The sequence below is a fragment of the Mercurialis annua genome, linkage group LG3 (genome assembly GCF_937616625.2).
Source record: "Mercurialis annua linkage group LG3, ddMerAnnu1.2, whole genome shotgun sequence".
Lineage (NCBI taxonomy): Eukaryota > Viridiplantae > Streptophyta > Magnoliopsida > Malpighiales > Euphorbiaceae > Mercurialis > Mercurialis annua.
In genome coordinates this window covers 63,415,797-63,437,185 of record NC_065572.1, presented here as the reverse complement: position 1 = coordinate 63,437,185, position 21,389 = coordinate 63,415,797, and the positions used below count along the sequence as shown (strand labels likewise).

At 29.7% G+C, this 21,389-nt stretch overlaps 2 protein-coding genes across 2 annotated transcripts; both read left to right on the top strand.

Annotated features, from left to right (window-relative positions):
- Positions 1-1,022: 1,022 nt before the first annotated feature.
- LOC126671487 (protein STRICTOSIDINE SYNTHASE-LIKE 10-like) lies at positions 1,023-6,410 on the top strand. Its single transcript, XM_050365259.2, has 3 exons — positions 1,023-1,422; positions 2,462-2,731; positions 5,687-6,410. The coding sequence occupies exons 1-3, from the start codon at positions 1,121-1,123 to the stop codon at positions 6,171-6,173; spliced, it is 1,059 nt and encodes a 352-aa protein (XP_050221216.1). The 5' UTR covers positions 1,023-1,120; the 3' UTR covers positions 6,174-6,410.
- Positions 6,411-17,782: 11,372 nt separating this feature from the next.
- LOC126674538 (protein STRICTOSIDINE SYNTHASE-LIKE 10-like) lies at positions 17,783-20,737 on the top strand. Its single transcript, XM_050368999.2, has 3 exons — positions 17,783-18,105; positions 19,109-19,378; positions 20,066-20,737. Exons 1-3 carry the CDS (start codon positions 17,840-17,842, stop codon positions 20,550-20,552), a joined length of 1,023 nt encoding a protein of 340 aa, XP_050224956.1. The 5' UTR covers positions 17,783-17,839; the 3' UTR covers positions 20,553-20,737.
- Positions 20,738-21,389: the final 652 nt, after the last annotated feature.

Here is a 21,389-nt window from a genome sequence, read left to right as displayed (position 1 = left end):
GTAACATCTAGAATACTAATATAGGGTCAATTTCTTATTCGAAAACAAACTCCTATATAGAAAGATAAGTATATTCATGAAAATATTCCTGAATAAAACTTCTTTTGAATAAGGAATCACTTTTCCATTCACACACAAATCTACTAAATATGAATCACTTTCCTATTTGAATTCAACTAGGTATTCTCTCAACTACTACTATATAAGAAGTTTGAGATATGTCTAAATACACAGTTACATTCAATACGCTAAAACGCTGCTCAAAACCTAAACTGAATTTAACATCGGAGAGTTAATCGGACAACCATCGTCTGATTGGCTATTTACTCTATTTTGCAGGTTTAATCATCAAGATGAGAAGGCAGACTTTATCATGAATAAACTACTTATTTTATTTTTAATAGTTATTTATAGATGATTCATTTTAGATAATTAATGGATATGTTAGCTCAATTATAAAGCCATGATTGAAAAACGCCTTAAGAAAGGCAACGAAAGTTATAAGACTTACAAAAAATAAATTAATTTCTAAAAGCATCATTTATGGAATATTCAAATCCATGATAGTTGTCTTTATAGTATAAACCACTGAATCAATTTCAATAAATTTATTGTTGAAACCCCTCTTGTTTTTTACTTTTCATAATTCAAACACAATAAAACCAAATTGTACACCACAAAATTCGGTATCTCTTATGTGAAAGAGAGTTCCAATAATGAAAGAAATCAAAAAGAGAATAAGAACCACTCAATGCATATTACACATCCGAAATATTTCATCAGCTCTCATTTATATAAGATAAAATGGCGAAAAAATCAAAACATTTAGGGCTTGTTTAATATAAACCAAATTTTTTATATTTTTTTATAATATTAACCAGATTGTATTTTTTTTTTGTTATAATAATAGCGAAACTTGAATTTTTTAATACCCTTCATAAAATAAATAACACGCCTATATCTAGAAACTACTAACAATACTCAGTTTAAAAAAACTACTGACAATAAATAAGGAATACGGGTGACTTGAGGTGACATAATAGGCATATTAAGGACTATAAGACACCACCTTCTACGTAGAATACTGCACACCAAGAGAAGAACATTATTTTTAGCAACCATGTCTTTTTCGACAATGTTACTGTTCTCAGCCGCCTTTGTCTTGCTCTTTGTTTTTACAGAGTCTACAGTGGACAGTATTGCGGCGCCACAGAGAAGATCTTCTTCACGACATGCACCACCGGTTGCGTCGAAAAATGACTACTATCAACTGAATCTACTCGGAGGAGTTCTCGGCCCTGAAAGTCTTGCTTTCGATTGTAACGGGAAGGGACCGTATGCTGGTGTTTCCGATGGTCGGATTCTTAGATGGCGAAGATCTACGCAGAGTTGGGTCGAGTTTGCTGTCACCTCACCTCATAGGTAACATATTTTGCTTGGTTTAGAGTGAGTAGAATTTTCAGTACAGTGGTTTTATTAGGGTTAGATATTTGTACGGTTACCGAATTATAATATTTTATAAAATAATTATCAAATTAAAAATAATTATTTCTGAAACTCTCTTTTCATAAAATGGTAATTAAATTATAAGAAGCTATATAATATATACTGCATTATGGATAAGAATTTTCCATGAATGGAAATTTTTATCTAGACCTGATATATGAATTTCCCATACCTCCATCAATGAGATGTTAGAAAATATAACATAATTTTCTCTCTCTTTTTATTATGTTTTTTTCTTCTCATTTTTTTAACATCTCATTGGACAGATTCATGAATTTTCCATAGACCGAATCTAGATAATTTTTTAACCAAACCCTTACTGGTTTGCGGGTATAGACACCAATTTGCTAATAGTCTTTTAACAAAACAGTTATGGGCTTGCTGGCATAGACAAATATAGACGAGACAAAGATATATAGCCATATAGCAAGTCAGTAATCATTTTATAAAAAAATCTATAATTTAATAAATTTTTTTAAAAAAGATTATAATTGGGTAATTATTTTAATTAATAACTTTTGAAATTTCAACAACCATTTTTCAAAAAATTATAGTTTGGTAATGTAAAAATATATTTTTTTTATCGAAAATGTAGATATATTGATAAAAATGTAAAAATATTTAACCCTATAAATTTATTTGTTTAATTCATTTCAAATATTTTAGTTTTGAAAAATTATAGATCTACCTTTTATGTGATTAGAAAAAAATTAAGCAATTTCTATATTTCTAGTCAAATAAATACTAGAATCACCGAAAGTATATAATTTCGAATGAAGAAATTATGACCTAGAATTTAATTGAAGGGAGTAGATAGAGAGAGAAACCAATATTCTAATAGTATTTTTGATTCTGTGGTGTTAGGTCATTGTCTTATAAAAGATTTTGTTATTTTCAGAAGCTTTAAATTATATTGATAAAAATTGAAGAGTCTTTTTCCTTGATTTATTATCAGAAATAGGAAATTATGTGACGGAACTACTGAGAAAGAAAAGGAGTCAATCTGTGGGAGACCGTTAGGGCTAAAATTTCACCCAAAAAGCTGTGAGTTATACATAGCAGATGCTTATTTCGGACTATTAAAAGTAGGATCGGACGGTGGTGTTGCAACCCAACTCGCTAACTCAGCTGAAGGAGTGCCGCTCAAATTTACGAATGATTTGGACATTAATTCCGACACCGGCGTCGTTTATTTTACCGACAGCAGCACGTACTATGAAAGAAGGTGATACTGTTTAGCACTTATTGTTAGTAATAATTAATATAGAAATACACTTATTTTTTTAGAAAAAACTATTTAAACCTAAAAGTATAAAGTTCAAAACTATCCACAAAAATATGAGAAGGAATATATATAAATGTGTTTGTTGGTAAATATATAATGAGTTTTATACTGTTGTATATTAATCTCTTAAATTCAAAATCTTAAAAAAATTTAGAAGAATTCATGTTAGCTATAACTGGCTCGTAAGTAGATTAAAAAATATATTATATTTTTAAAAAATAAATCAAATAAAATTATTACTTATTATAATGAAATATAATTCAAATAAGATATGCGTTGGACAACATTTTATCAGAGTTATAGAATTAAATTTTTCCATAAAAATTAAAAATCTCTCTTTCCAAATAATAAAATAAGTTACTTCTACTGTATGATTAACTATATATAAGCTTTTTAATAGTAATTTTATGGAAAGTATTTGTTATTAAGCATATAATTATAAATCAAACTTGCAACTTGCACCCATGGAAATTATTTCGTTAATAGAAGTAGGACCTCCCAACTTGCACCCATGGATCTAGATGAAAAACTTAACGTAGCATAGTTATTCCACACATGTATTGTGTTATATCATTAGTAAAAGGAAAAAAAGGTTTTTATGCCCTTAAAAGTTGACTCCATAATTAAATAAACGCTCAACGTTTAAAAAGATTCAAATATATCCTAATGTTTTGAAAAATGAACAACCAAACCTCCAATTTTGATAACCAGAACCCCAACGTTTTATTTATAAATATTGAAATTGGGGTCTGATTGTTCACTTTTTAAAACGTTAGGAGCATATTTGAATCTTTTTAAACATTGGAAGCTTGCTTGATTTTAGAGTGAAACCTTAAAAATATAAATGACCTTTTTTCTTGGTACAATAGATTACTGATATATGTGTGAGAATTTTAATTTTGTTTATAATTAGAACCCTCTTTCAAATTTTCATTTAGAAAGATAAACTAAATTTCCATAAAGACAGACGAAATAAACTTTCATAAAGGACCGAAAAAATATTTAAAAAACAAATTACCATGTGGAAGGCAATTTTTTTAATAACTAATCAATTTTGGCTTAATCACAATAAATGACCTTTTTCGGGTTGTAAAAATATAAATGACCTTTTTTTTGGTACAATAGATTACTAATATATGTGTGAGAATTTTTATTTTGTTTATAATTTGAGTACATCTATATATGTTGACCTAATATAAAATGGGATCTCTAAGTAAAAGCATGTACAATATTATTCGTATATCACATAACACATTTTAAAAATTGAATTACGTATCCACTTGATTAGAATTAGTACCCTCTTTCAAACTTTCATTTAGAAAGATAAACTAAATTTCCATAAAGGCAGATGAAATAAACTTTCATAGAAGACCGAAAAATTATTAAAAAAAAACTACCCTGTGGAAGGCAATTTTTTTAATAACTAATCAATTTTTTAATACATAAAATAAAACTATTATAAAATATTAAATAAGTATATTTTTAAACCAAATAACTCATTTTTTATTGTCGAAATGTCCATCTTTATTATTAAAACGTGTTGATCTTCAATATTGACATTTGTACTCAAAATGTGGAGCTAATTTTATTATGTTTGAAAAATTTAAAAACTTTTTAAAAAAGAGTAAAGTATTATAACATTTTCATATTTATCATAATTCACACTTTAATTCTTTCTGTTTCAAAATCAAATGATACGATCTATCATTTTTATTTTCATCGACAGTTTAGTCTCTCTGTCCATTTTTGATATTAGTCAATGAAGTCAAAGGATTTAGGGATAATTAATTTTTAAAGATGAGAGACAAAATCGTTGACAAAAATAAAAGTGGGACGAAATCGTTGATAAAAATAAAATGTAGGACCATATAATGTCGTTAATTCGGTTGACTAACATAAAAAATGAATGGAGTGATTAAATAGTTAATAGAAACAAATGTGAGAATATATCGTTCAATTTTCAAATAAAAGGAATTAAAGTGTGAATTATAATAAATATAAAAAGGCTCATAAAATAATTAATTAATGTACCACTGATAGTCTGTAAGAATATATATATATATATATATATATATATATATATATATATATATATATATATATATATTTGACGAAAATAAAAATATTTTTAAAAATTTATTTTAGTAGTTTGAACCATCAATTTTACAAATTATGGCTATGATATTTAAAAAAAAAAAGTTAAAGAGTTTAATGAATAACAATAAATTATTTATCAGTATCTTTTTAGAGGATTATTTATTAGTATCTTAAGTAATGTTTTATGATATATTAGTCCAGATTTGAAGAGTTCTTTTACAACCTTTTATAATAATGAAAATATTATAATTGTAATATACAAATCTTCATAAAATTAAATAGATGATGATTTTTTCTTTGATTATAAACAAACTAATCATGAAAAAAAAATTAATTAAAACATTAAACAAATTACTTTTAACAATTAGATCCTTTATTTTTTTTCTATTTACTACTTGGATATAATTATTATTATTGTTAAAATTGAATTATCGAACTATCAAAATAAATTTTTTAAATTATGTATATCAGTTTGATCTGAATTGTATATGTATGAAATTATTTTATCAAAAAAATACTATAAGTGAATAGGATTTTTTTTATAGCATGAATCTTTCTTTGTCTTATGTTGGTTAATTTGTCCTTTTTTTTTGAATTTGTATTTTTATAAGATGCCTTAGGTATAATAAACCAGTTTATAACTATGTTATTGATCAAATCATTTGATAAAAATGAGGTAAATGAGTAAACTTTTTATGTACGAGAATACGAATCTACTGTCAAACTTTCCCCATGCAGCATGCTATTTATTGTTGAATGTCCTTATACTAATATATTTTATTTCTTTTAAAATTGTAGAAACTATAACCAAATCATCGACATGGGAGATAAAAGTGGAAGATTGCTGAAATATGACCCCGCTACCAAGAAAGTTACCGTATTGCATAGAGGTTTAGCATTTCCAAATGGCATCGCTTTATCCAAAAATAATTCCTATCTCTTACTTGCCGAATCAACTAATTTCCAAATCCTGAAATTTTCGCTCTCGAAACATCATCATAAATCCGCTCCACAAATTTTCGCAAGCATAGATAAATTCGCAGATAACATAAGAAGAACCAAGAACGGTGAATTTTGGGTTGCACTAAACGGTCAAAGAAATCCTGAAGTTGTTTCGGAGGTTCCGGTCGGTATTAAATTTGATGAACATGGAAGAATTATTAAAACTGTTAATGGCGATGATAGTAATACACTAGAATGGGTTAGTCAAGTTGAAGAACATAATGGAAGGTTATGGTTCGGATCTCAAGTACGACCTTATGTTGGCACTATGAAGTATAGTTAGGTTTTTCATGCCTAGACCTTTTCAGAAGAATTCATTTTTTTTAATTCACTTGTGTGAAAGTGATCGATCATGCCAGTTTGTTGTGATTTGGTTTGGAGTGTTTTTCTTTAATTTGGTCATGCTTTTAGTCATTTTCAAGAGGTTATGCATAATCTCTCATTTTCCAAATTGATAATGTAATAACATATTGTTAATGATGGTGCATTTCATTTAAATAATTTTTAGATGAATTTTATATATAGTAGCATTTATTATAAATACATAAAAAAGAGTTTTTTTTTATTTAAAAAGCTACTTTCTAATTTAAATTTAATACTTTTGTCAGTGATTATTAATAAGTTTTCTATTTTATTTTTTAAGTTCATAGAATTAATAATATCCATTGAGTAAATGAATAAATGAATTTAATAAATTGAATTTTATAAGATTTAACCAAATAAAGAGTTAATGATCACGGTCTCAATTGCATATAAAACTTAAAATTTTTTTTTTTTTTTTTTTTTTGAGGAATAACAGAATCTTGCAAAACAAGAAAGCAAAAAAAAACGAAAAAAAATAGAAAAAACAGACTAATTAACTGCCTTCATGATTATCTTCTTCCCATATCTTCTTCCATTGGGGAGGAAGGTCTTCAATCCAGACTTGAGCTTCTCCAGGAAGAGCATCAGCTGCAATTGTGTGGGCCAGCTTATTGGCTATTCTGGGAATCCAGTTCCAATTGACTTGAGTGAATTCAGTAGATAAGGCTCTGATGTCATCCAGAATTGGTCCTAAGTCAGTGAGGTATTCCACATTTCCTTGCAGGGCGGATATGAGCTGAGCGTTGTCACTTTCAACTTCAATCTTCCTGAATGAACAACTTTGCGCAATTTCCAATCCCCAGTAAAGAGCTTCAGCTTCAGCCAAAACGATATCTAGTCCTGCCTTTCTTTGAGCGTTGCCAACAACCATGGTATCTCCTTTGTCATTTCTACCAACGATGCCGATACCCCAGCTGCCATTCTCTGCGAGACCTGCATCAGAATTCATTTTGACAAAATCTTTCTCTGGTCTTCTCCATCTAACTTCAGTGTTAGAGTTGTCCACACTCTTGTCTGAGTGAACAGATCTGAAGTCCCTTAGGACTTTGGCGATAAGCTTAATAAGCTGTGGGTAGGGAACGTCATTGTTACTGAAGCATAGCTGATTACGACCATACCAGATGCCCCAACAAACAACCCAGAACAGTTCCAAGTCCTCCTTTTCTAAATTCTTCCAGTGTAGTTTTGCCCAATCAATGAAGTCTACATTCGGATAGCGATTTGTGTCGAGACCAAGATTGCAAGCGAACCAAACACCTCTGACCCATTCGCAGTCCTTAAAAACGTGATTGATGTTTTCTAGTTCCCCGCATCTTAAACATAAGCCATCTCCAATGTTAGTACGGTGTTTCAGAGCTCCTTTAGTCGAAAGACTATTCGTTAGAATTCTCCAGGCAAAGTGTTTAATCTTTGGTGGAATGGCCATCTTCCAAAGAGAATTCCAAGAGTTATTCAGGTCTGAAACAGATTGGTTTGAGGGCCCTGGAGGTATTCTGCTGTCCATATCTAGATGGTAAGCACTCTTGACCGAGAAGAAACCTGTTTTGGAGAAGTGCCAACAAATTTTATCCGGGGCTGCCGATTTCCTTCGAATCCAATTTTTGATGAACAGGGCATCATCATGTTGACAAAGGTTATCAATGTAATTCTCATCCCATCCTCCCATCTGCTGATTCAGGATTTCATTGACTGTGATATCTAAATTGACAGAATTGTTTGCCGGCTGGACGTAAAATCTTCCATCTCTAGGAAGCCAAGGGTCTTTAAAGATTCTAGTGGAACTACCGTCACCAATGTTCCATCTAGTACCACGAGAGAGGAGAGGAATGGCTCCGTGAATACTCTTCCAAGTGAAGCTAGATCTCGGGCAAAGTTTTGATTCTAGGAGGGAATGTCTCGGAAAATATCTAGCTTTTAAGACTTTGGCCACCAACGAATTTTCCTCATGCATAATGCGCCAACCCTGTTTTGCAAGCATCGCTGAATTGAATGCTGAGATATTCCTAAATCCGAGACCACCGCTTGATTTAGCACGACACATTTTCTCCCATCCGACCCAGTGCATTCCTTTATCCTTAGCACTATTTTTCCACCAGAAATTTGCCATAAGACTTTGAAACTCCTGACATATATTGGCCGGCAATCTGAACACTCCCATTGCATATGTTGGTATTGCTTGAATAACAGATTTTAGGAGTACTTCTTTAGCTGCTTTCGATAGGAGCTTTTCCTTCCACCCGCTGAGTTTTTTCCAAACTTTTTCCAGAAGAATGTTGAAGATTTCACGTTTCGATCTTCCAACAAACGTCGGGAGTCCCAAGTATTTGTCATGATGAACAACTGAGCGGACTCTTAGTAAACCTGCTATATTCCTTTTATTTTCAGTCCCCACATTGCGACTAAAAGAGATGGCAGTTTTTTCGAAATTTATTAGTTGTCCAGAAGCTTTCTCGTAGCAGCGAATAATAGCCTGAACTTCTAATGCTTCCTTTTCAGATGCCCGGCAGAAAATCACTGAATCGTCCGCGAAAAAGAGGTGTGAAATTTCAGGAGCAGATCGGGCGACTTTTATCCCATGGAGTTTCCCTTCCTCAGTTGCAGCGGTGAGCAAACCGGAGAATGCTTCTGCGCATAGGATGAATAAAAAGGGGGATAATGGGTCGCCTTGACGAAGCCCCCTGGTCGGAGTGAATTGGCGCTGAGGAATACCATTGATCATGACTGAGAAAGTGACGGAGGAGATACATTTCAGTATCAGATTTTGAAAAGGCACAGGGAAGCCCATTTTTTCTAAAACAGCGCGGAGGAAACCCCATTCAACTCTGTCGAATGCTTTACTCATGTCAAGCTTCATAGCCATTAGACCTTTCTTGCCTTTTCGCTTTTGATACATCGAGTGAAAACATTCGAAAGCGACTAGAATGTTATCAGAGATTAGTCTATCTTTGACAAAAGCACTTTGCGTCGGCGATATTATGTGGGGCAGGACATTCTTTAGACGATTGGCGAGGACTTTTGAGACAATTTTGTATAGGACATTGCATAGACTAATGGGTCTGTAGTCTTTCATGGTTTCCGGGTATTTGATCTTGGGGATTAAAACGATGTGGGTGTGATTCAGACCTTCCGGAAAAGGGGCTCCATTTAACATCTCAAGGACAAAACTGCACACTTCGTTTCCCAGTATATGCCAATACTTTTGAAAAAATAGGGGTGACATGCCATCCGGACCCGGGGCTTTATGAGGATGCATGTTGTTGATGGCTTTTGAAACTTCTTCTCTGGTGTATTTCTTTGTCAGTTGCTCGGACTGATGAGCTGATAAGGAATGTCTAATTCCTTTAATAGCTTCGTCGAAGTTAGCTGGATTCAAAGTTTCAAACAGTTCTTGGAAGTACTGCCTAGATATTCTGTCGAGATCTGATTCCTCTTCACACCATTGCCCGTTAGAATCAAAGAGACCTTGAATGGTGTTGCGTTGGCGACGCTGAGAAGATTTCCTATGAAAATAAGCCGTATTCCTGTCTCCTTCCTTTAACCATAAAGCTTTTGATCTTTTAATATATCTTGAGTGTATGATATTTTAGGCTTAATTTTTTTTTGAGAGGTATTTTAGGCTTGATTTATTCTAAGATTTTTGTACTTCTATTATTTTTCTATTTCATTCCTGTTCGTTTTTTTTTTCTTTATTTGATCTCTATACTTTCAAAAACGAATGAAATCATTCTATTTTTTTACTTAGATCTTATACTTTTATAAATTATTTTACTTGATCTATAATTATGCATCACACTTCCACACTTTTATTGACTAAAAGTTTTTATAAAACTGTTTTCTGAAAGTATATTGACCAACTAAAAAAATATCTAGATAAACAGTCTATCTTTTCAAGTTGATTAAACAATCTTCCTTAAAAGAATGGTTTAAATTTTACAAAATTAAACTAAATTAAATTGTCATATTTAATTAAATTGGAAGGATTATGATCTTATATGTATATTTAGTATATATAGTGGATGAGTAGGAGATTTTCCGGCTAATAAGAAGAGAATCACCCTTTCAAACAAAACAAAAATAGACAATATATTTTTTCAGAGAAAAGTTTGATTAGATTTTTTTTTTTCTAAAGATAAAATTCATTCACGAAGAGTAAATTACATAAGAAAGTCATATAATAAAGTTAATATATGATTTTTCAACTTTGATCTAAAAACTAACAAACAATTCAAGATATAAGCAAAAAATACATCGAAATTAGGTAAATCTATACATCGATTCTGCATGAAAGGATCGAACGAGAATTTAAGAGTGAAGTTCCGTTGGAGCGGGTCTTCGATTTGTCCTTATCCGCTTGATCCGTTGAAGTTTAGTATTTGTGATTCTTATCTCCAATAAAATTCTAAAAAGTTAGAACAATATTCATCTAAAAACCTTAAATCTACAAGAAATTGATCATGAAAATTGAACAATCACTCAAGAGTTTTGAGAGATCTAAGAAAACACATCATAAAAACATAAAAATATAAACTTTCAAGTAAAAAAGCAATAAAATTGATACCGAAAAAATTATCAAACGAGTAAATTTATTGAAATAAAGTTTAAATTAATAAATAATAAATTTTTATAGACTGAGAGGAGGTAATTTTTCGATTTTTGAAGAGATGAAATATAGAGTAAGTTGTTTAGAGAGAAATGAGAGGAAGTTTGAGAGAGAGAATTTTTTTCAATCATCAATTGATTAGATTGTCGCTTCATTAGTAGATAGGGAATTGAATAAATGGTGAGAGAAACTTTGGCAAGTTGACCTGAGAGGTTATAAAGGGTGTGTACCTTTTGCTGCAAAGCTTATAAATTCGCCAGCTCATGGACCAACTTTTTCTCTTGGCCCAACTCTCAGTGCCCAAAATTTTGGGAGTCACGTTGTTTGATTGGTCTGTTATTTTATTCGGAAAGAAATTCATGTACTCTTTCCGTCCACTCTAATCGACAAAATACCTAATTTACAATAACCAATATAAATTGATATAGACAGTTACTTTTATACCCGTCTATTGATAATCAAGCTAATTAATGCTATTAGTATATTAGTAAATTTTTTATTAAATATTCACCATTTTCTTATAGAAAGTTTAATTTAAATGACGGTAAAAATGAAAAATTAAAGAATAAAATTATAATTATGTTAGTTTTGTCAATTAAAATGAGACACCAAAAATTCCAAATTTTGTCAATTATAATGGGACGGAGAGAATATTACGACTAACTCACACAATTTTAAAAAAAACTTTTTACACGAACAATTAACTTTCTCCAACATTTTAGTATCTTTATTCTTACAATTACAATTATTTTTTCTTTCGTCATATTTCTCTCTTCTCTCTCTCAACTCAAATTTTCAGAAAACTTTTTCTTTTTTTCCATAGTCATCTTTAGGGGTCAGCAAATTTTTCAGAGAACCGACCAAACCGACCGAACCGAATATTTTCGGTCGGTTTGGTTCGGTTTTGAAATTTTATTTGGTCGGTTTGATTAGGATAATGTAAATTTTTGGTTTTCAGTTTTCAGTTTTCGGTTTTCGGTTCGATTTTAAATTTTAATTTTACATCTTAACCGAACCGACCGAAAACTTGCACACTGCGTTTTGAATAAAACACCGCGTTTTATTTTTACTCACTCTTAGACTCTTAATCTTTCTTTGGGATTTGAACTTTGAAGCAATATACACCCACTAGCCGTCATTCAAAGTTCAAACTCTTAGCCCTACTTTCATTTCTTTCACCAATTTCAAATCTTCCACCCTAATTTCTCTTCTTCTTTCATGCGCCAATCACTTTAATTTCTCTTCTTCTTTCTGTACTCATTTCCCATACAAATTCTAATTTAATTTTTTGTATTAATATGTTTATTACTAAAATCAACAATTTATCTAGCTTTAAACATGAAATGACATATTGAGGTTATTATTAGCAGAAGCGATGATTCTCGTATTCATTTTATATTCAAGAAAATTAATCCATATGAGAAATTTGGTTCCTTGAGAAGCTACAAAGTCAATGAAAAATTGGATATAAAAAATGAGTGTAATTGATATTTAAAACATATTTATTTGTAAAAAGCCTATAAAAGCCCATACATAGCCCATTTAACCAAACTGAGCAAACCGACCAAAAACAGTTTCGGTAGAAATAAATTTGGTTAATACTTCTTATTCGGTCGGTTTGGTTAAATGTACCTCAACATTCGGTTAGGTCGGTTTGGCAAAATTTGGTTCGGTTTTAACCGAACTGACCGATTGATCACCCCTAGTCATCTCTGTTCATCTTCAATTCAATAGATCGACATCTTTAGATCTATTTCTCGCGCTCCGTCACCGCCGTTCCACCTTTGTCTCGCCATCGAAGTCATTTTCTCCGCTCGATGTTACTATCGCCGTTTTTTATTTTGATTTCATCAGATCTGAATTTTATCGTTTCTCTTCTTTTTCTTCATTTCAGATCAGCAATTTTTTTTGTTTACTTTGTTTTATATAACAGTAAGTTTTCATCATTAAACATGTATAAAGATTATATTTTTATGTTATATAAAATAATTTTGCAATTTTATGGAATAAAAATCTATTAATTTTGCAATTTTACTGTGTTTTGTTGTATTTCTGCGTTTATTTAATTATGCAGTACGATTTGTTGATGATGGTTGATTGATGAATTATGGTAATGTTACAATGTTGTTGATTTTATGTTGATAGTATGTTGATATTTTCTTGATTTTAACATTGGCAAATAAGATAAGTTTGTCCGTGAAATAAGTTAAAAAAATAAAAATTAAACTGAGACTAGATAATGATATATTAGTATTGGGGAAGAAAACAAATAATCATGTTGAATTATTATGTTACAGTGTTCATACTGTGTTGATTTTCTGCTGATATTTTGTTGATTTTAGAATTGGTGAAAACGACAATAATAATGTTAAATTATTATAATGTTACAATGTTGAAATTGTATTGATATTATGTTGATTTTAGCATTAACAAAAAAACACATTATATGTGAAATAAAATAAAAAATAAAAATAAAATTGAAATTGAAATTGAAATAAAGTTTAAAAAATAAAAATTAGTGTAAAAAAGGATTGAAAAATTTAAATTAGTTAGTTTATTTTGTGTTGATATTAAAACTGACGAGAACATCAACAGTCAAAATCCAAAAAAAGTCAAAAAAAAATTAAAAAATAAATAAATATGTGATAAAAATTAAATGCAGGAATATAATGGTGAAAGATTTTTTCACGGATTTTCTCATCGGTGATAGTTTATGAAAAAATAAAAGATGCTGATTTTATTTGACACTTTTTAAAGGACATGATTAAAATGAAAAAACGTGTAAAGGTGGTGATTTTATATGAAATTAACCCGAATTAATACAAAAAGTAATTTTTTTTTAAAAAGTAGCATAAAAAGAAAAATAGTTGGTATGTGATGTAAAGGTTTAAAAGGGGTAAAAAAAAGTAAAGAAAAAACAGTATTTTATATAAAAAGTCCATTTAAAAAATATGGTTAATATTTTGATTCACAATAAAGTTGTTGGAAAATGGATGCATACAATTACCGAAAAAACGGGTTTGGACTACAAATGTTTGTTTTTATAACATTTTGAACAGTAAAATTAAATCGCTATAAAGCTGAAACGTTAAAAGTTGTTCTTCTAATATCTCTTTATTTTACTAATATAGTTTGAGTTAATCATAAAAATATCATATCTATCTTTATCTAATGAGTTTCTTTTCTTTACAAACGTACTATGTGTGAAAAACACTAAAAACACTTACTAATCTAAGAAAATTCAATAATATTAATTTGGTTTTTACGGTTTCCGGATCACCACTGACCACCATTGCCGCTTTCGCATGAGACCGACAATGAATTTTGATGAATTTAATGTTTTTGTGCTCATATTAGATAGACTTGTTCATGTATCGGATTCTGGCTTGACCAACCAGTTTTGTAATTTATAATGCAAGCCCGAGCACGATCCGGGCCTCATATTTGTTACTCAAACCTGACCCTTGCATTATATGCAGGTTCGGGCTGGACTATTTTTGGCTTACATGGAGAATTACATATCAATTAAATTCCAAACCCGCCCATAAAAACTTGGGCTTTCTACATGTTCGGGTACGGAAAATTTATTATCCAAGCCGGATGGGTACCCAGGCCAGGCTCATGATTAATGTTTGATCCACATTCATATTTTAGATAAATTTGATGTTCACCAGATTCGGATGGTGGATCTGATCTTTATTTAGGTGGATTAGTTTGATGGATCTTATATTATTGTATTGAAGAAATTACACCATTTAACAAAAAAATGAAAATAATTATAAAACTACATATTGACTTTTTTCATTTACAAAAATTCTAGTTGACTTAAAAATAATTACAAAAATATTAAAAAATAAAAAATAATTACAAACGTACGGCGTATACTGTTGGTATAATGTCAGTATACTAATAAACTAGCATTATATCAACATTATATCAACATTATACCAACATTATGTATACTGAGATTTTATTAATATTAAATAAAAATTTATCAAAATTATATCAAATCATATACTAAAAATTAAATTAATAATATACCAAAATTATACCAACCGTATATCAAGAGCATACACATCAAAATATACTAAAATTTTATTATAAGATAAAAATTACACCAACATTGCACCACATCGTATACTAAAAATTAAACTAGCAATATACTAAAATTATACCAATAATATACAAATTTTCTAGTTCATTACCAACTATAGTGAAAAATACATATAAAAAAATATACATGTTATCAAATAGAAAAAATATATAAAAAGTTATTATCGATATTACCAAAAATAGACTGAAATTATACCAATAATAAACTAAATACTATTTTTCAATTCTCTAATTTCTAGTTTTAATATACCAAAATTATACCATAATTATACCGATATTTTACACATCGTATTTTTGTAAATAATATTTATTTTTTGGTAGTTTTGTAATTAATTTTAAATCAGTCGATATTTTTGTAAATAAAAAAGGTTTACAGATATTTTTGTAAATATTTTTAAAATTTTAGGTACTTTTGTCATCATCCCTATTGTATTCATGCGAATTAACATTTTGAATTGCACGTTGGAATCAACATAGGTCTGGCTACAAGTTTTCTTCAACAATACCGTCTCTTCCACAATAACAGCCACCGTAATAAATTTGAGGGTAATTTTCACCAACCCTCCCTAAATTTTTGTCTCTTTCTTCCAACTGTCCTTGAACTTTACTTTGTACCCCATCCGTCCCTGAATTTTAATTTCATATCCCCAAGGCCCCTAACGTCACTTTTATAGTAACTTCGTCCAATTTTTTTTTATTTCTCCACATAAATGTCATCTCACCATTTTTAATTTGAACCACCTAAATTCCTAGTCATATTTTCAGGTCAAATAATTGGACAGAGTTGCTATAAATGTGACGTTAGGGATCTTCGAGATATAAAATTAAGGCCTAATTACTTAAAAACCACCCACTTTGTAACTTTTTTTCATTTATACCAGGGCCTAGGAAAATTTTCATTTATACTCTATTTTCGATTTTTATGTTTCGTTTGTACCCCAAAATTAAAAAATTTGATAATTTAATTAATTTAAGGATGAAAATATTAAAAACAAGATATATAAATGATTAACATTAACGTTTTATCAGAATATAGATTAAAATGAAAGACTAATTTAAACTCTTTTTCAAAAGAAAATAGGTCAATTTAACTCATTAGGGTAGAGATGACACATAAAAATCAAAAATAGGGTACAATTGAAAATTTTTCTAGGTCATGGTATAAATGAAAAAAAAAGTTACAAGGTGAGTGATTTTTAAGTAATTAGGCCTAAAATTAAAGTTCAGTGACGACTGGAGTATGAATTAAAGTTTAGGGACAGTTAGAGAAAAAAGACGAAAGTTCAGGGACATTTAGAGAAAATTACCCAAATTTGACGGTATGCATTGTATGAAAATCATTATTTAGTTCTCTATAGCGATTACCAAAAGTTCTTTACTTTTGATTGATCAAGACGAAAATGGTCACATTAACAAAATAAAACCACAATCAAATTTTACTAAGTACCCAAAGTTGTTAGAAACGTACATGCAAGTTAGAATATGGCTCTTTTGACGCTGCTTCCTTACATTCGACTTGCTACTCCTTCGATATCAACGGATTTATCATAGTCAAACGCTTCAACAATTTTCAATCATCAAATCTTCGAAAAATATGATAAAGAGAAATACTTTTTCTCACCATTTTTAAATATGAATTTTATAGTCCTGATTATAATTTTTGCTAACATATAGTTTATGTGATTAAATGATTTTAAATAGGTAGAAGGCGGTACAAAAAAAAATCCTCGACTTTTTCTCAAAAATACAAATCTGCCTCTTTATTTTTTTAGGTATAATTAAGCCCTCATGTCATTAAGTATTTCATACTTTCAATGATACATATATTAGAAAACAAAAAGCAAATTGCTTGCCATGCTAAAAGGTTTCAGTTTTTATTTGGGGGCAGTTCACTGTTTATTTTTCCATATTCCTCTGCAATATCTATGTTTCTCTGGTTTCAGTTTGCTTTTCTTACTGTTGAGATTCTTCTTTCACATTACACTTGCTCTTGCATTTTGACTTTAACTTTTCTATCAAAGCACCAATCCTTACCCAAAAATTCTAAATTTTTAAGCCTCAAGTTCTTAAGATTTTAACACTTACTCTTATATCGGTTAGTTTTTTTGTTTTGCATTTGTCTTTTTAATTGATATTTATTAAATTTTGGTGATTTTATATGGATATAATTACTGTAATGCATGGGTAGAAATTTTTAGTAGTTATATTTGATGTTTTGTGGGGTTTTGATGATTGTGTGTTCTAATTTAATAGTTACTAATATGAAATTATTTTATGAATTTTTTTATCATTTCTTCTAGAAACATACATTCCCGTTTGGATGTTTCTTTGGATATCTATATTATAGAGAAATTTTTAGGCGAACCAAAATTCACCACGTAAAATTATGAACCATCCATTTAATATGTAACACGTGCCGTGATTATTTACAACAACCAATCAATAAAAGGAACATTTATTTTTAATAAAACATATTATTAAATAATCATTGATGAATGTGTCTTTCATTAATTAGTTGTAAATAATTATTTAAATGGATATAGTTCATAATCCTACATGGTGAAATTGGTTCACCTAATTTTTTTTTTTATAATCCTACGTGGTGAATTTGGTTTATCTAAAAATTTCTCCCGACTTATCAAAAAATCAAAAAAATCAGAAAAGTGTGCAAATGGACATATATACACAGGATACGTGCATGGGGCATGTACAGTGGACGTGCTTGAGAATAGGTCAAGCAATTACTATTTAAATTTTGAATACTCTTCAGCTATTTTGTTGCTATTATGTTGAGAAAACACAGGATAAAACATTAAACGTTCTATTATTTTATACACTCAAAACTCTATAATTAAGATAAGTTTACTCGAACCATGTCTTTTTCTTCAACAATGTTACTGCTGACTACAGGCTTTCTCTTGCTGTTTGTTTTCACAGAATCTACACGACATGCCCCATCGGTTGCATCGAAAAATGATTACTATCAACTCAATCTTCTCGGAGGAGCAATCGGCCCTGAAAGTATTGCTTTTGATTGCAACGGGAACGGACCTTACTCTGGTGTTTCCGATGGTCGGATTCTTAGATGGAAACCGGAAGCACAAAGTTGGGTCGAATTTGCGTTCACCTCACCTCATAGGTAACATTTTTTGTTCAGAATTATTTTGTCAGGATCAATGAAGTATTAATTTTTCGGAACACAAAAAATACTATAAATATTTTACTTTTTGGAAAACTAAGAGCCAAATGTTTCTTTAAGGCTTAATGGCAAAAAAAACCCAAACCTTTACGACTTGTTGCAATTATATCCAAACCTTTTAATTTTTGCAATAATATCCAAATTCCATTATTTTGTTGCAATAATATCCAAATTGCACTTTTTATGTGATTTTTTTTTGAGTTTTTTGTCATTTTTTAGGACTTTTACTATATTATTATACATCAAAACATAATAATAGCTTAATATCTTAATTAAAAACAACAAGTCTAGCCATCAATTTGACTATTATTGCTACAAAAAATACAATTTGGATATTATTGCAACAAAATAATGCAATTTGGATATTATTACAAAAATTAAAAGGTTTGGATATAATTGCAACAAGTCGTAAAGGTTTGAGTTTTTTTTGCCATTAGGCCTTTCTTTAATAGGGAAAATAACTTTTTTAAAAAAAATCTAAGTAAATTATTTATAAGTTTTTGAAAGTCGGACCAGATTGGTCATTAAATCGATAAAACCGTGAACTGGTGGCTATATTTATCGACTAAGCGATGTTCAATTTTTATAATAATCACTTAAAAATAATTATTTCTGTGAATACGTAACTATAATATTTTACAATATGGTTATAACTAGATATCTGACATCTTTTCCTCGTCTACATCAGCAAGCCTATTTAACCATTTTTGTAAAAAAAACTATAGTTTGGTAACCTACCGCTTTCCATCTCTTTATAATTTAGTAACCGCTTTGTAAAAAATCTATAGTACGGTAACCATTTTATAATCCTTTGTAATTCGGTAACCATTGTATAGAGAGGTTATAGTTCCGTAACTGGAAAAATATGTAACCCTGAAATAAAAATATCCTTTAAACTTTATAAATAAAGCTGAAGTATATTTTTTGATTTTTTTTATATCAGAAATAGGCGACTATGTGATGGATCTATGGAAAAGGAAAAAGAATCAGCATGTGGGAGACCGTTAGGTTTAAAATTTGATAAAAAAAGCTGTGAATTATATATAGCAGATGCTTATTACGGGCTTTTAAAAGTAGGACCAAATGGAGGAGTTGCTACACAACTTGCTAGCTCAGCTGAAGGAGTGCCGTTCAAATTTACAAATGATTTGGACATTAATTCAGACAACGGTGTCGTTTATTTTACCGATAGCAGCACTTACTATGAAAGAAGGTATTCTCTTAGTTTCTTATTTGTGAATTTTATAATTGAAGAACACAATGGTGTCTTTTATTTTATGATATATTTATGAATTTTTTTATTGTGGTGGATATAATAATAGGCAAAGTGAAACTTTATACTCACAATTTTAGTGTTTTTGTTAAATATATATATATCACGACCTTGAAATCTTGTCAGTTTGATCTATCATCTTTTCGATTTTTATTAAATATATTCATAACTCGTTTTGAGTTGATGTGGCGTAATATTTGTACGTCTATATGTATAAAATTTATCCTATGGTCCTATGGAGTGTATACAATTTTATGCCAAGTCATCTCCAAATGATCGTCGTGGGTATATTTGATAAAGATTTAAAAATTGATAGATCAAATTGGTAAAATTTAAAAATTGTTAACGTTAAAATTATAGATAGATAAGTCATTTTGTCTGTTTCATTTGTTTGGCAAATTGATACACCGACCAATCATACAACAATACGTGGTTGTATGTTACAATGTCCACGTTAACATTTTTCTAGTTCGGTATACCAATTTGTCAAAAAATGAAAGTTGATGTGGTAATTGTCAAGTTTTAAAGTTCGTATTATAATTGCACATCAGGATAAAGTTCGTGTGTTAATTTGTGATTCACCCTAATTTTTTAATTTTGCTAATGTAGTTTTTTTTTTAAGTGCAGAGACTTTAGCCAAATAATTCTTACAGGAGATAAAAGTGGAAGACTATTGAAATATGATCCAGCCACCAAGAACGTTAGCGTATTGCATAGAGGTTTATCATTTCCAAATGGTGTCGTTTTAGCCAAAAATAATTCATATCTATTACTTGCTGATTCAACTAATTTTCAAATCTTGAAGTTTACACTCTCTAGTCATCATAATGTATCCGCTCCTCAAGTTTTCGCAAGGGTCGACAAGTTTGCAGATAACATTAGAAGAACCGATAATGGTGATTTTTGGGTCGCATTAGGTAGTCATAAACATCCTCAAATTGTTACCGAGGTCCCTGTCGGTATCAAATATGACGAACATGGAAGAATTATTAAGGTTGTTAATTCGGATGATACTAACACTCTGGAATTGGTGAGTGAAGTTGAAGAACATAATGGAAGGCTGTGGTTTGGATCTCCAGCACGACCTTATGTTGGTACTACGAAGTCTAGTTAGTATACCCGTCTTTGAAGCAAGCGAATCAAAATCGACGTATTAATCAAACTGCTTTGCTTTTTGGTTTTGCTTAATTGAAAATTTATTGTGTATCCCCGATCTTCATAAATCCTTCTCATATGAACTCATCATTCTAAAAGTGGTCTATTGTAACTAAATTAAAATTTCACAATTGTTGTAGTTTAGTTTTGAAGAGTGTTTTCTTTAATTTAGTCATGCTTAATCATTTTAAAGATTTTATACATAATCTTTCATCTACTTAATTTATAATGTATTATAGGCGTCTTAGTTTTTTTTTTAATAAAATAAGTGTTGTTTTGTCTATTTATTAACGTTGAATAAATGATATCATCAATCTCATCTAAGCTTAATAGCTATTCACGAACTTTAGCGAGCGTTGCAAATTAACACGAATTTTTAATTTAGGCAAATTAATATATGAACTATTTTTTTATATAATTTTAGACACTGAGCAAATTTCTATAAAAAAAATAGTGATGTGTACATCAAAAATAATCATTGTTTCCACGTCTAAATTCACATAGAAAAGTTAGGACTATGGTCATTGTCATTATAAGAAAAGTTAAAATTATGATATTTATAGTGAATCATAATTTCTTTGTTTCTCGCTTTTCAAATATTAACATCCAAATGATTGTTCAAAGATTCTTGAATTTTGAGTTTGCCAAAACTAACCACAAAGAATAGAAGCTCCTAACGTCAAATGGAGTAGTTGATCAAATCCCTAAAAGGAAGGTGAATTAGAATTAATGACTAATTTTAAAAGATCAGAAAAAATTAAAATTTTATAAAATGACCTAAAAATTTAAAGTGGTT